Genomic DNA, 15834 nt, shown 5'->3' with positions numbered 1-15834 from the left:
AACTCGAAAAAACTTTCAAACAAGTATTTTTATTTTGAATGCATTATTTTATTTTCATGTTTTAAGCTCAGTATGTTTATTTTCAGATTCAAGTTTTTTTTTTTTTCCATATACGAGTTTTGTTTTTGTAAGTACAAAACTTTTGACCCCAATCTACCGCCATAGTTTACCCACAAAACACAGTTCTGAAGTTTGGCATTCAAATCTTGGCTGTACAACATTGATGACAACATTAATCTGAAAGATACTCATCAGTTGTGAAAAATTGCATAAAAATCCTCTGGTAGCAGAGGAACTATTGTTACTATTTCATAATGGTGAGCTCTAATTGTTAACCTGTACCTGCATCAAATTCAAGAGCTGTGTCAAAAGCGCTGCCTATACAAAAACATCATAATATCATGTGTTGCGGTAGATCTCATGGCTCAGCTTGAGAAAACAGGTGAGCCGTGATGAACAAAAATCGTTGAATTTTGCTGCTTAACTCCTATTCCACAAACGCAATGTTAATCTGATTACCATAGAGGAAAGTTTGGGGATTGACTTCCACTTCAAGTAAATAAATACCAAAGTTAGTGGTGACTTTTTAACCCTATATTTTTGATACAGCTCCTGTATTCAGTCTCATAGATAGTAGGCCTCAGCCTTATTGGTGAAACGTACCTACATTTTCCAAATAATGGATGTTGTATGATAACGATGCTTAAAGCGATAATTGAAGATAAATTACACTTTTTTTTTACAATCCTTTCTTCTTTCCGTGTTTGTCCACAGGTTGCTGCTACACAGAAGGGCTGCATCTCTGGGAAGACCTCTTGTCCTTTCTGTCCATTCATCTTTCAGTCAGTCCTCCAAGTCTCGGGTCTCAGACGACCCGATGGGGAAGAGCATGTCGCTATCCAGGGAGAGGTTGCTCCCCAGACCGGTCATGTGACCACGCAGCATGAAATGCGTCCTCCTCTGCAGGATCCTCTGCTGCTCCTGCTTGAGCTCCATGTAGGAGCGTGAGAAGGTGTGGAAGATGGAGGTGACGGGGAAGGCCATGAGGAGGATGCCACTCAGGATGCTGCTCAGGGCCACCACCTGACCTGGGATGCTGCGTGGCACCATGTCACCGTAGCCCACCGTCGTCATGGTGATGACCGCCCACCAGTAGGTGGCGGGGATGCTGGTGAACTCCTGCGTAGCGGCCATTTCGTTCTCAATCAGGTAGAGCAGTGGCGAGTAGAGGGCGATGGCCACACACAGGAAAAGCAGGAGCAGACCAAACTCGCGTGTGCAGCGGCGGGCGGTCAGCCCCAGAGTCTGCAGACCCAGCGAATGGCGAGCCAGTCGCATCACATAGAGGATGCGCAAAGCTCGTAGAACGCGCAGCACCAGGCCCACCTTGTCCAGGTAGCTGCTGCCCGAGCCCGGGCGCCTCTCGCCCTCGGAGGTGGTGTCCACCAGAAGTGTAATGTAGTAGGGTAAGATGGCCAACACGTCAATGAGGTTGAGGGGGTGTCGCAGGAAGGTCAGCTTGGAGCGGTCCTGGATGAAACGCAGGGAGAACTCCAGGGAGAACCAGGCCACACACACCGTCTCCACAATAAAGACGTTGTAGCACATCCGGGAGCATGTGCCCTGATCAAAGATAAAGGCAACAACATTTGTTTAGTAACCACTAGGGGGAGATACTGCATTATGGGGCTTCAGCTAGTCTTAAAGGACATATTCTGAGCTAGCCATCGTTTGAAACCCTAATTTTAAAATGAAACACCACTTTGAAACCCTAAACCTAGTTTGAAACCTTTAACATAGTTTTAAACCCTTCTATGAAACCCAAAACCTATTTTAAACCCTTACTTTTAAACCTGTTTAAAAAGATTACTTTAGTTTAATTAACCAACAATCCTAACTCTAACACCGAACACCTAAATCCTAACCTGAAGCTTTGACAACTCAGCCCTAACCCCTAACCCTATTTTAAGCCTCACCCTCACCCTAAACCTAATCCCTACCCATCAAGTTTTAAAGTCTTCTATGACACCCTAACCCTAACCCTTTATAACCTCAGTTTAGAGTGCTACTTCAAAGCCTTTACCTCAGTTTAAAGCCTTACTTTGAAACGCTAACCCTAGTTTAAAATCCTGCTTTGAATTTCTAATCCTAGTTTGAAACTCTCTTTAAAACCCTAACCCTATTTTAAAAGCCTACAGTGAAATCCAAACCATAGTCTAAAACCCTACTTTGAAACCCTAAACCTAGTTTGAAACCCTTTGTCGAAACCTTATTGTGTTCATCATTGGTGGGGTTTTTTTCTCACCAAGGATGTGAACCTTGTCAGGGGAATAAAGCCACGTACAACTAGCGTGTAGCGTGTACCCTTCAAGTGAATTTTTGGATGCTACTCACCGCTTCCTCCTCCTGCCTCAGGGCAGGCATGGTGCTTATGGAGAGGTTGACAGCAGTGATGGTGACAAACAACACCGATAAACAAGCAAAGATCTTCCCAGGGAGTCCAGAGTGAGGTCTCTCCACCATGTCCCTCAACTTGGTCATGAAGCAATTCAAGCAGGACTCTGCAGGACGCCCCCTGCTGTCTGAATCTGAAGAATCCTGCAGCAGTTCTTCCTCCTCTGCAGCCCGCTCCATTGCCTCAAACTCTTCCAGACGTTGTAGAAGGCGTCGGCGACAGCACCACTCTAGGCTCTCCTCCGGGACCCCCCAGTACAGCAGCTCCTCCCGGAAGGAGAGGGCACACATCTCCCTGAGCGAGCGAAGCTTGCCCGCCCTCAAGAAGGTCAGGATGGTCCGGAAGGCGCATGGATTTCGGTCAAAGAAGAACTCGTTGTGTGTGACGTCGTAGTCATCGCAAATACCCATGATCTCATCGAAGCTGCTGCACAGGTGCAGCTGGCCTAAACGGGACAATGGAAAGTCCTCCAGAGTGGTCCAAGGCAACTGGTATCGCATGCCACCCACATTGATAATGGCGTGGACTTTGCGGGTGTTTGACAGTGACGCGGGTTCTCGTCCGGGGGCAAGCTCGGGGGCAGGCTGCGCCCTCTTGTAGAAGGCTCCCTTGCAGGCCTCCTGCTCCTGCAAGGGTGGAGGGTTGAAGGAGGTATCGGAGGCGCAGCTCAAGGCGCTGTAGTCGTAGTCAGAGCCGTCGCCTGTCAGCAGGGTCATGTTTACTGGCCTGCTCGCATGCCTGAGCCTCCGCTTCTTCCCCTGCTGTCGCCTGTGAAAGGACATCAGTGAACTCTAAGTTGTTTGCCAACATAATCAAGACTATCAAAATTGTCAAAAGTGTTTACCAAAACAAAGAGTTGCATTCACTGTAGTTGACATGAAATGTGATTTTTAGGGGCTCAAGTTTGTTTCAGAATGTTCTTGCAGGAAAAGACAAAGAAGAATGTTCAGTGCTGCTTCAAGGACCGCTGCCTGAGCAAATTAAATCAATTCTAGTAATTAAATTGGATGTCAGCAATTAAAATGTCAGCGCTTGCATCTGCTAATAGCAACAATTGTACTGTTCCGGAAGGATGTGTGGGCTTCTAAAAGTGAAATGTGAGGAAGTGAATGCTTATTAGACACCTGCACTGTCACACTCAGGGAAATGTTCCACCTGCAGAAATCCTCCATCGTACCCATGGGGGGTTTAAAAGCTTTTAAAATCTACATGTCAAAATGCACATTTTGTAAAGGAGTCAAAAAGGATGACAGAAAAAAAAAAGTTAATATTGCTGGATTTATTTGACAGTGGCCTGATAGTATTTTGTTTTGCTTTTACTATACATATACATATAAATATCCTTTGTGTCAGGTCATCAAGCAACTAAGCAGAGTGAGTGATGATGAGAGCAATGCGACCAGACTTGCGAGGGAAACTCATCACCGGTCATTAGTTACGGGCCTTCAGTGGAAAAGTCTGACGACGTCACGGCCGGTTAAAAAGCAACACAATAATAACATAAGCTGAAAGATCCCATGGCATTTTTTTCGCTCGGAATACAAGAAGAGGCCAGAGTTGTGGCAGCAGAACTCGTGCTTTCTTCACCTTGGACCTTATGAACCAACTCTTATTCTTCAACATGAAAAGCCTTTACATCAACAAAAATAATCATGTCGACCAAGTTGTGTTGGTGCAGCAGAGGTTATCAATACACCCACAGAGCTCCACCGGTATGGATGTGCACGGGCCTACGCCACTCTCCAGCTGCATTAAATCATGCTTAACCCCTCCAGGCTATTTGATTCCTCACTTTAACCGACTGTGCTTTTGCCTCTCCGCACTTACTGGAGCATTTTTTTGTGTGCGTATTTTGAAAGCCTCTTCTTGCCAGAAAAATACTGAATGTGCTAGCATGTGATGAAAGGCAACATGGGCGACGAAGGCTGTTCCCTCTACCAGATCGGCGGTGGTCTGGCCTCTACGTGTGCCAGTGTGATCACAAGCAGGCCTTGGGGCATGTTCTCCAGATTGCCTGGTGACTCACTGGCTTCTCTTTACACCACCTCGACCGGGAAATAACATTTTTATTTAGCAGAATTGCTAAACATGAGCGGTTTTAAAACATGTATTTTACACATCTAAAAGATTGTGTATATTTAGGAACATATCACCAAGGGAAGGTGAGGGAACACTGTACTGCCTTCCTGCATTGGCAGACTTATCAGTCACTAGATGGTCTTACATGTCAATCATTGTAGCTCAGTGTGTGTGAATCATCTTTGTGCTAACCTAATGTGAATGTTACGAACATTTTCATTCAGAATGTGACATTACATACAATTTCTTAATATGTCTCTCTAAATAGTAATAGAGTTAATAGAGATTAATGGCAAAGTGAAATCATGAACATGGAAGATTTTTTTCCAAATTGTCTGAAAGCCAAGGATTTGCATTTTGCTCACTTGAGCAATAATAAGTCTCACAGCCTTGTTATTTTTGCCATGTCTTCTTTTGGTATGTCATCTGAAACTGGAACATTGTCCGTCCCTAAATGACCATCACAACCACATCAAGCCTCTTTAATCCACTTCCTGTTAACAGCACACTGTCCTCTAATGGACTCTAAGAGGATGTTGCTTCGAGAAAGTTGCCCAAAGCCGAGAACTGACCTCCCGATTTCTCACTGGCTCTGAATCACGTTCAATTTGGAGACAGCTCCATATACCACTTTGTGTGGAACATCTCACTTCTAGACCAATGTCTATGTGTCTATTGTGTTATGAAGCTAAAAAGTTGTCATTGACTTCAAGGAGAAAAGTGACTCCCGAAGACTGTGGTCCGCCACAATGTGCATTCATGTTTGTGCAGCATCAGGAACTATGCAATAATGATGATGATGATGCGTACTGGCTACAGTGGCTGCATTTACCGCACATATAAACTAAACGAGCCACAAGAGGAGGCACACCCAAACAATTGAGTAGAGTTTTCCAATTTTTAGTCATATAAGACACAAAGATTTAAATTAAATCTCACAGCATGCCACCAAACTAAATTTTGTGATAATCTCGTCTCAAATTACTCAATGTGAAATCTGGGTACCTCGATTGCTGTTATGTTTCAGGACTTCTGTTTTAGCAATAAATGTAGGTCATATTTATATCGCGATTGAAATGAGAAATTGGGGCTCTCGAGTCAGACTAGAAACACCAAATTTAGGACTTGTGACTTATTTGGTTAAAACCTATGTATGCAAGACCTGTCTTAACTTTAACTTGGTATTCAATAGACTGGTTTAAACATTGACCTGAACTGCATGACTTGACAAGTCATTTTATTTAAAGTTTGAAATCTACATTTTTAACATAATGTGCCGTGTTTTTTTAAATAACGGATTTTTACGTCAATGGTGACAAGAGATTAACAAACTACTGTGTAGTCAAAATTCTCGGGTCATCATATAGGCGGAGTCAATAATCTCAGTGTGCTCTGTAAATTCTCGAAGCAATCCATGTAGTCTAAAAAACATTCACACAGTTCAACTCCTCCTCATCAACGATTGAGCTGGTGTGACATCAAGCTCGCGCTCTCTGTCCCTCCATAAATCCATCAGTGCTCACAATCCATCTTGCGATTCCCCTTTTCCCGCCGAGCTGCAATCATGCGAACTAACGGCTGTCGAGTGTGGCAACAATCACTTTTCTACAGGCGCTACCTGAAGCATTGAGTGTGACCAGAAAGTGCATCATTGCCAATACCCCTTTTAAAGGTCTGTATATGCACAGTTGTTACATCAGTGGGATGGGGGCACTCACCCGTAAAATAGAAAGCTAGGAAGACAAAAAAAAAAAAAAAAAAAGAGACCAGTCAAACACAAGGCATATTTAGACAGACAACCATTCACAATTATTTTCACACCCATGTCACTGAACATGAAGTGTTCCCACACTGCACTAAAGACAGACTTGTGACTCTCAGTGACCCTGTGACGGGTACTCCAGTCAATATTTGTTGGTCACCCATATTTGTTAACCGACCCACCCCGTCATATACGGATAAAATGTGAGATACATTTCATGGTAGCCCAGTTGTGCTCCTCCTGTATTTCACATTTGCATAAAGATGATACAGTCTTTACAAAAGCTCCAAATCGAATGCGGTTGATGCTCACTGATGCATAATGGTGCACCGCTGTTACTTTGTCAATCTGTGACTTCCTCTAATGCAGTGGTCTATTACTCATGGCCTCGGGGCAATTTGCAGCCCGTAGGATTATTTTGCAACCCGTTCCTTAATGTTGGTGGGGCCCCATGCTGTTGCCATGGCGTTTCCCCTTTTTTTTAAAGTCAACCCCAGGTGGGATGAAAAGACATCCTGTCACTCAGTCGCAGCCATGTCCTTTTCAAAACCTGCTGTGAAGAGAAAGGTTGTCGACGAGACCAGAAAATTAAAAAAAATGAAAATAGAGCTCCCTATTTTCATAGCCAGGTGCTCGTGTGCGCGGCGTAAAAATTGATGCATTTTTATGCCGGGGCCAGTCTATTAAGTCATCCAGCTGGGCGAGCCAAGAGGATTTGCTAATACACGCCCTCGGCATACCTGTCAATGTAGTGACAGAGGGTTGACTAGAATTTAGGCTAACTACAAGCAGGTCTAAATTGTGGCGCAGGTGGTGTAACCCGATTTTGGTGGATTTGATGGAATGCCCATTCCACAGCGGTCAACTTTACATCATCCATAAAGGGAAATCTCCTTGTGGCACCTTTTAAATTACTTTGCACACGCAGATCTCCTGCACCTACATGTCACGTAGATTGCTTGCCTCTGTTTGAGGTAAATTTCGGTGGAATTAAGGGATCATCTTCCATTGGATGGCAAGTCTACTCTATGTTCCCTCCCACAACGGCGCACTAGCGGAGGGGAATCAGACAGTTACTATTAGTAGTTAAAACTGGAACAAGTCATTAGTTGGTCTCATTACAGCCATAATTACCTGCAGGAGGGAGAGCAAATGATCTATTGCGTGTCATCCATCTTGGCTTCAAACTTTGAAAGACGTGTTGGGGTGGAGGACGCATCATATTATATTCCTCTCTGGTGTGACAATACAAATAAATCCGCAGAGTGCTTCTCAGACTTAAAAATCCTGCCCATGCTCCACAAAATTTCCTCTCGTCAAATACTGTTGAACATGATTGTTTGTTTGCTTCAAGGCTTTTTGGGTCTGCTTTATGACACTAATTCTAAAAGGCAGCCTCAAGTAGATCCACATGAGGAAGAACATTAGAAAAGAAGACTATCCACAGGAAATGACATGAAGTACCATATTTTCCGGACTATAAGGCACATCGGACTATAAGGCGCACTGTCGGCTTTTGAGAAAATTTTAGGTTTTTAGGTGCGCCTTATAGTCTGGAAAATACAGTAAGCAGACACAAGCATTAGAACTCATCATCATATGATCTGAGTTAATTAAAGTACGCTGTATTTATTAATAGCAGTGAATTTATTTTGCTGCAATTTTCTCAAAAAATAATTTAGGTTTGAAAGTTGTTGACCGACAAACTGTGGAATTAGAGGTTATACTGCAGTACAAACTCAATAAAGCCTTTCTGACATTGTCAAATTACAGCAATAAATAATCAATATCAAACAACTAAAGAAAGAGAACAAGCATTTAAAACTTCATTCATTCAGGAAAAAGGTCGAGCATCACGTCGTGAGATGAGATGCGGGTTAGCGTGTTACCATGGTGTGTGCGCGCTGCATCCAGTATGCAAATGGCTGTGATTTGTAAAGGGCATGCCAGATGCCACTGTCACTTTTGCGTCTCAAAACGGCTTCATTGACCCAAGAGGAGCAGGCGGGCGACAAAAAGTCAAATGCTATCAACTTTTGGCTGCAAGAGCAAACTATGACACACAAGGATATGAGGTTTAGACTAAAGACCAATGCAACCCCAACACGAAGATGGAAAAAGAAAAATACTCACTGTGATCTTGATTCCAAGCAGATCTTTTCCGGGGTAAAAATGTGAAGAGGTGAAAGAGGAAAGATGTTCAACAGCAGCTGATGATAAGCAACAGGCTCCCGTCCTCTCTAGCCAACCCCTTTCAGCTCCCTACTCTCGCTCACATTCCCTCTCCCTATCTCGAGCGCTGACATCACAAGTGGGATGGGCTGTTCGGAATCGAAATCCATGGCAACCGCCTTCTCAAGAGCGGGGCTGTTTCCGCCCCACCTTTTAAATAAGAATAATCACGCGCTCTTGATTGTAGCTTTGGACTAAAGGTTCGTGGTGCTACCAGGAAGGAACCAGTTTCGACGCACTGAGGGGTCAAATTTACTTCTTTGTTCCCAATAATTTTTGTGATCTCTGGATTGATGGGAAGAAAACACACATGACAAGCGAGTCAGAAGCCAAACATGGCAACATCTATGATTTGTACTGGCTATTGTAAAATTAACAAGTTTGATTTGTGTGACACAACTAAGGGAAATAATTGCAGGTTTATGAATCCATGCTGAGGCAGCGTGCTGGATGAGTGGTTAGCACATTGGCGTTACAGTTCAGTGCCTCTAGGTTTGAGTCATGATTGTGGCCTTCCTGTGTGGAGTTTTTTGTCTGCCCAATGCTTGTGTGGGTTTTCTGGCTTTCTCCTGAATTCCAAAAACATTGAGGGTTTCAAGTTGTCTTTAAGTGTAGATGTGCTGGCAACCAGTCCAGGGTGATTCCGTAATGGAACGCAACTTTCATTAGATTGCATATTTAGTTAGATAGTTATATTAGTTAATTGGACTATCAACATTTTATTACTTTTAGGCTTGCATTTTTAAATGCGAAGACATTTAGCTCTGAGCCTCTCATATCACTTTCGGTTTCCAAATGGCATACGGGTTTTCCATAGTGCAGAGTGTGTGTGTGTATGAGGGGACGGGTTATTTCAGACGGGAAATAGAATTTTGTGTGTAACTGGATGAATTAAATAGATTAAGTAAGGTCAACATTTCATGGCACAGAAACCAGAACATTTTCTATGCACCTGTAAACCTTGAAAAATATTGTTGGTGCAGATTTATTGTTTGCCTTGCTTTTATTTTACCGAATATTGTTTAAGGATTTCATTTTCCCCCTGTACGATGTTTTAGGTGTGCAAACTTGTGGCAACCAACAATCTCCATCAGTCTTAATACCGCTTCCTGGAATGAGTGGGTTAACAGGCTAATTGTACACATTGTTTCCAGGAAATACTCCTCCGCACAAGCAATCTCCACCCAACAGCATTCTTATTTAGCATTATGTGCAAGTTTGCAAGCACACTGTGAAAAAGGGGGCGGGAGGTCATATTGTTAAACTTGTAAAAATGCTCATTAACTTTCATTCCTAGCTTACAATGGCTCTTTGTCATTTTTATATGTACATGCAGTGGACCAAGCAAGGCAACCAAAGCAGCTTCCCACTTTGCCTCTATCGGTGTTAGTGAACATGGAGAACTACAGAGAGCTCTAAACGTGGGAGGCATTTCTTGAAAATAAACTTTCCACAGAGATGGCAAAAAAACAACAACACATTTAGAATTCCATGAGTGAACATCTGTTGTGGGCTTATATTGTCCTCGTAGCGAGAGAATTGAAGTGTTTGTGCAGTACAAACGATTTGAGTTTTGCTTGTGTAGGAGGACAATGAGATTACCTAATGTTGTTGATCCTGTTTAGAGAAGCCAAGGTAGTAGTTCGGGACATGAGATTCCAATTGATTATCCATCCTTTTTCTACTTTGTTCAGGGTCACGTGTAAGATGAGAGAAAACCAAGAAAACATCACTCAAGCACCTCACCAGACTCCGTCTCATGTGTTCTACTATTCCCATAAGAATTTCAGCAGCCATGATAACAACAATAACAGCTGTCCTTGAAGCTGCTGAGAAGAACTAGACTTTTCTTACAGGAATATCATAGGAGTACACACAGCCTGACACAAAACAAAGCAGGAGGGAGAAAATACAGTTGGCATGGTAATATCACTTCTGGTGGATTCGCAGCTTTGCCATCACACGTTCACATGTCGCAAGTTCACATGACTCGAAACCAAAAATAGCTATAAGGTCTGTGCCCTGTGAGCGCTTTGTCACAATAAAGCATCAAGATGTCAGTGTACATGACACGGTGGTTGTCATTACGCGCGCCCGTCCATCCGTCCATCCGTCCACGCTGCATTTCCTGTAGGACAAAGCCTCACCTATTCATAAAGCCAAGTGATACACCTTGGCGGAATATTATTTTATTTTGCACAGAAGGAGGATAGACCTTTACAGGCATGTCTCGTTTGGTAATCTCAGTTATATTTTACATAATTTGGATGGCTAAATGAGTCACAAAATTAGCTGGAAAATAAATTAAGTCTAAATAATGAATACATTTATTTATAAAAATTTTACAATTATTTACCATTTCTAATTTCGCGGACCACCTGGAATAACGCCAAAGACCACTAAAGGGCCGCGGACCACCGGTTGACCATCTCACTGCTCCACATGAATTTTTGTGCACAATAGCATGGCAAGTGACTGCACTTGTGTTTCAAAAAGAGAAGACATAAATATCCTTAGTTTTAAATTTAATTTCGTTTCTATGGTTACTTTGTTGCTGCTAGAGCATAAGTGCAGGCAGTTTACATGCAGTTTGAGTATGTTTGTAAGTGACAACACTCCAATTAGTGTTAACATGCATAGATCTGATTTTCAAGGTAATGGAGGGATTACGCACTTGTCTTTAGGTGAGCAGCAGCTCGCACGGATTCAATACCCAATTACTGCTGTCTCATCGATTTACTTGTGGGAAGCCACGGTGCTGCTGAAACATTGTAATTAAACCGAAATAATAATAATGGAATCATTTTTTTTCTTGCTTTTTGTTCTCTTTGTGACCCTTGATGAATGAAAATGTCAACTCTTGGCTTAGCAGGGCGGCTGATCACAAAACGGCGGCTCGCTTCTCTGCGGTGTGCCATTTAATGAGGTCCGCCTCTCAGTGACACGTGCGTGATGATTGTTATTATTAGAGATGCATTACAGGAACAATGTTCTCCAGCAGCTATTGATAATGAACTAGCTATTTTAAATTCAGACTTTCACACCTCTGATTGCCAGGGAAGCTTTCCTGCTTGGTTTATTCAGTGTGGAAACGAGCATCTAGGAGCCGATTTTTTTAATATATTATCATTCTTATCACCACTGACAAGCATGAACATACTCTTGGAAATGAAAAAATCTTATTGCACATATACTGTTACCGACACCAGTTGGCTGATTGTAAATTGGCACTGAAACAGAAGCTTTGGTGACAGATGGTTGACACTTTCACACTTCATTTTCAAAGACAATATGGAGCTTTAGTAAACGCTAATGAGGGCAGTCTGACAGGGCCTTATTCGTGCTCATGCAAATCATAAACAAAAATACTTTTTAGCATGTTGCGGAATTGTTTGTCTGTATGGAAAGATTTGTGTCATCTTATATCTCCCATAAGAATTCTGACAAAATGAACAATCAGTTCCAGGATCAAATTGCCACATTACAAGGACCATTATTAAATGTACACATTTTCAAACCCCACACACGAGGCCCTGAATTGAGATTTGAACTAAAAACCTCCAAACTGTGAAGAAGATGTGGTGCCTCAAATTAAATGAATCTGGAACTATAGTTACCCTGGCAACTGTAGTGGTTAAGTTAGTAAAAGGCAATTTCATCAATTTAAGTGTCAAGACAAATCACATTAACTATAGTTAGTGGTATGACAAATAGATTTGAGTCCCTGTCACATCAGCTGACATGACAAACCATCTCCAAAGATGATTTTCACAGAAACATGAAAGTGATGGATAACAGGAAGAGATGTTTCCATAAAAATCATGACTTCAACTATCAGTCAAATGAATCATCTGCTTATTTTACACTATTTTTGTCCCTAGCTATGCTGATAATCTGGCTAACAAGCCAAGTGGAAAAATTATAATGATGGCAAAGAAAAAGGGGCCATGAGATAAGAAATGTTCTTGGTGTGCAGAATGAATAAGTGTAGCGTGGAAATCTAATTTCGGACATGAAACCACTGATGCCACTCACTCGCTCCTCGGAGATATCTCTTCAGCTGTCAAATGCAGCCATGTAATTTGGTTTACATGAGCAGTGAGGGAAAACAGACTACCTTTGACCTCACTTACATCAAGCCCCTTTAAAAATAAACTTAATTCACAACCTCAACTTCTATGCACCATCTTAAGTGGGATATGAACTGGCAAATTTATTCTTCTTTATAAGGGACTTACTCTGTGTTAGCAAACATTTAAGCAATTTGTACATTAAAACTTTTCATTTTTATCAAGGCATTATATGAAACATGAACTTTGTTTTGAGTAGTAGAATGTTTTACTGTGGACGTACAGTATTTCAGGCCTCATAATGGTAACGGATGCTTAAGAATTGTGTCGAATAACACCGTTGATAATAATCCATCCTCAAACAAGAAATAGTGTGCTTTCATTGCACACAAATCAATTGACCGGCTTTTCTTAAGCCCACACATACGCCCACCTTCAAGACACCTGAGATGCTTGAAGATCGGCGCAGCAGACTGAGGTCTTCTCCTAACAGCCTCTTTTTAGGCTGCACCTTGAAATAAAGCTGGAAAATTTTAAACAAAAAAAGAAGAAAGGTTGCGTTAACTTGATGCAAATTACAACATCCTTCTTTCAAATTTACAGTCAAAAGAAATATTGTGCTTCATCTAGTGATCAATAGTGGAATTGAACATAAAGTCATGGGGAGCCAGAATAAAATAGTTACAAACTGTACAATTAAAAATAAATAAATAAATAAATAAATAAATGAAAAATCTGCGAAATAGCAGGACCACGATCACAGAACCCACGGTGGTGGTGGATTATCAATGATTTTCTGATTAAATTAATGCAAATTAGTTTAGGGATTCAATGGCTAATCGGAAACGTTAGGCACGATATCACCCGGTCCCAGTTTGAACAGCTGTGTATACTCGCGAGGCAGCTCCACACCGAACAAACAAAACTCCAAATAAATCTGCGCATTCACTCTCCAGTATAAAACCAATGCAAACAGGAGCAATTACATAAACTCAACAACTTTGACACCGGCATTGGTGGGGACCTCAGAAGTGTTACTCGTGGTAGGCGGCAGCTGTTTTTTGCTAAATATTCATGTGGCTTCTGTTTATGGGCTGCCATCACCAGCTAATGAGCTGATCAACTGATCAACACACAATTTATTTATGTTAATCATAGGATTGCAAACCTTTCATGATAAATATGATTATGACACGTTAAAGTCTGGTTGGTCCACAGGTATTATATGCCAGGGTCACTATGGCAAAAGTGGAGATGCTATTCTCAATACAATCAATTGCGAGACACGGTTACACTCAGCAACACTTTATACATTGTTGTTTTAAATTACAATCCAGGTATTAGCCTGTCACCATAAACTGCAATCTAAGCCATTTTCTATTTTTTTTTCTGACACAGATCAGTGGTTCATAGAATAAACTCCCTTCTGTCGGAACAAATGTTCCAATCTTTGTGAACCTGTGAGCTTTTTTTTTTCCTTCAGCAAAAAGCAACAATCCTGATTGTTTAGTGTACCTATACTTCCTTACAGGAACTGACTTGGGGCAGGGGGGCAGTGTGCACCCTCCACCAGGATCAGCATACATAGCATGTGGGTCCAACTAAATTTAAGTGCATGACTACATATATTACGGTAAATGCAAAACCGATTTAACCACTGTGCATACAGACATTTAGCTAGATTTCTGTCTTTGACAACTATTGAAAGGTGCATGAATAAAAATGCCGAGCTCATTATGCGTTTCATTTATGTGTGTTTTCTGCACACGCCTCAGAGCCAGCAAGGCATTGAGTGCTGAAAGGGCACATGAGTCACGGTGGTACATGGGCATATGTGCGCGCGGCAACGTTGGATACAGCAAGACCCACGTGCCGTCTTTTCATTGGTACTGACATCATAGACCAAAGCCTTCCTGAACACAGGGTTCATTCACAAAGAAAGCACCAAACAGGCTGTCTCCATGACAACCATTGCCCCCATGCCGACACAACACTTTCCTCCTGCCGCACACATCCTAGCTGTCATTTCAGGCAGGGGCAAAATGTGTTAAGCATTCAATTTAACCACATTTAATGGCATGAAAGGTGCTGCTTTGATTGGCCTCTCCCACAGGAGCGCAGCCCTTTCTCTCACAGATCCACCGGCCTGCGCTCGTCTCCAAGATGACCAAAATCTGATTTACACTGCCACACCGGATATACGCCGACCATGAAAATGAATGAATGAAATTTTCAGGTTATATTAACTACAGTAATGACAAGTTTCCAAAAGCCACGTTTTAAAATATTACTTTCTAGTGAAAATATGTTAGAATGATGTAAGTGTCAAGTGTTTTGCTTCTCGACACACTTGTAGGGTTGTACAAAGATGAACATTACACTGGATTCTACTCAATAACCAGACTGCTGATCCATCTTTTCCTATTATTTTCTTCACCAGTGATTTTTACAACTTGTCAGGAGTCATTTGTTGTTAGCAAGTGGTCTCAGTAATTAGTAGTAGGTGGAAAAACCTCAAAGACAAAACAAACAAATTACAACATTTACTATTTTGCATACTATTTGTAAAAGCAGGTACACAAAAAGGTTTAACATTATATACTAGAAAATATATATTTTTTTTCCCTTGAGTTATGTAAATGCATCAAATATTAAAACATAGTTTCCCCACATGCTAAATTTAAGCTAGTTAGTAAACCCAATAAATGCAACTATCAAACAATAATCAAACTGTTATTTTTAGGACTAAATTATTTATATTTACAACCATATCATCCATGACATTACGTTTTAGCAGTGAATACTTTCACTACGTTTCAACCATGTGACATATGCAGAAGAAAAATGCGCATTTTTAATCCGTCTTCACTTTATGATTGAGCACAATAGTATCCACGTATCAAACGCACATTTCCCCCCACTTTTCAATGCCCTGTCAGATATTTGTTTCTTTTTGGTACTTTGTATTTTTTCTGTGCTACGGTGATATCTTTAGCTCATTCCATTTTCCTTCTGGCATCCTAAATTACATGCAGGCGAGCAGCGTGCACATGCTCTGTTTTCCTCGATTCACGGAGGTGAGTAACATGCACGTGCTCAGACAGCTGACGTTCGGCGCTACACTGATATATTTTATGGATAACACATTTTATATTCATCACCTCATCTCCTGTAACAGTCTGGAGACTCTATAGTCTGCAGTGTTCCATTAGATTATTGTAGATTAATTCCATTTA

General features: G+C 41.7%; 1 protein-coding gene across 1 annotated transcript; it reads right to left on the bottom strand.

Annotated features, from left to right (window-relative positions):
* Positions 1-116: 116 nt before the first annotated feature.
* On the bottom strand, positions 117-3171 carry kcng1 (potassium voltage-gated channel, subfamily G, member 1). Its single transcript, XM_049754470.2, has 2 exons — positions 2395-3171; positions 117-1623 (listed from the first exon to the last, which is right to left on the bottom strand). Exons 1-2 carry the CDS (start codon positions 3169-3171, stop codon positions 844-846), a joined length of 1557 nt encoding a protein of 518 aa, XP_049610427.2. The 3' UTR covers positions 117-843.
* Between the last annotated feature and the right edge of the window lie 12663 nt (positions 3172-15834).

Source organism: Syngnathus scovelli, chromosome 2 (assembly GCF_024217435.2).
Source record: "Syngnathus scovelli strain Florida chromosome 2, RoL_Ssco_1.2, whole genome shotgun sequence".
Lineage (NCBI taxonomy): Eukaryota > Metazoa > Chordata > Actinopteri > Syngnathiformes > Syngnathidae > Syngnathus > Syngnathus scovelli.
The sequence above is the reverse complement of the archived record's forward strand: the minus strand, read 5'-3'. Positions and strand labels throughout refer to the sequence as shown.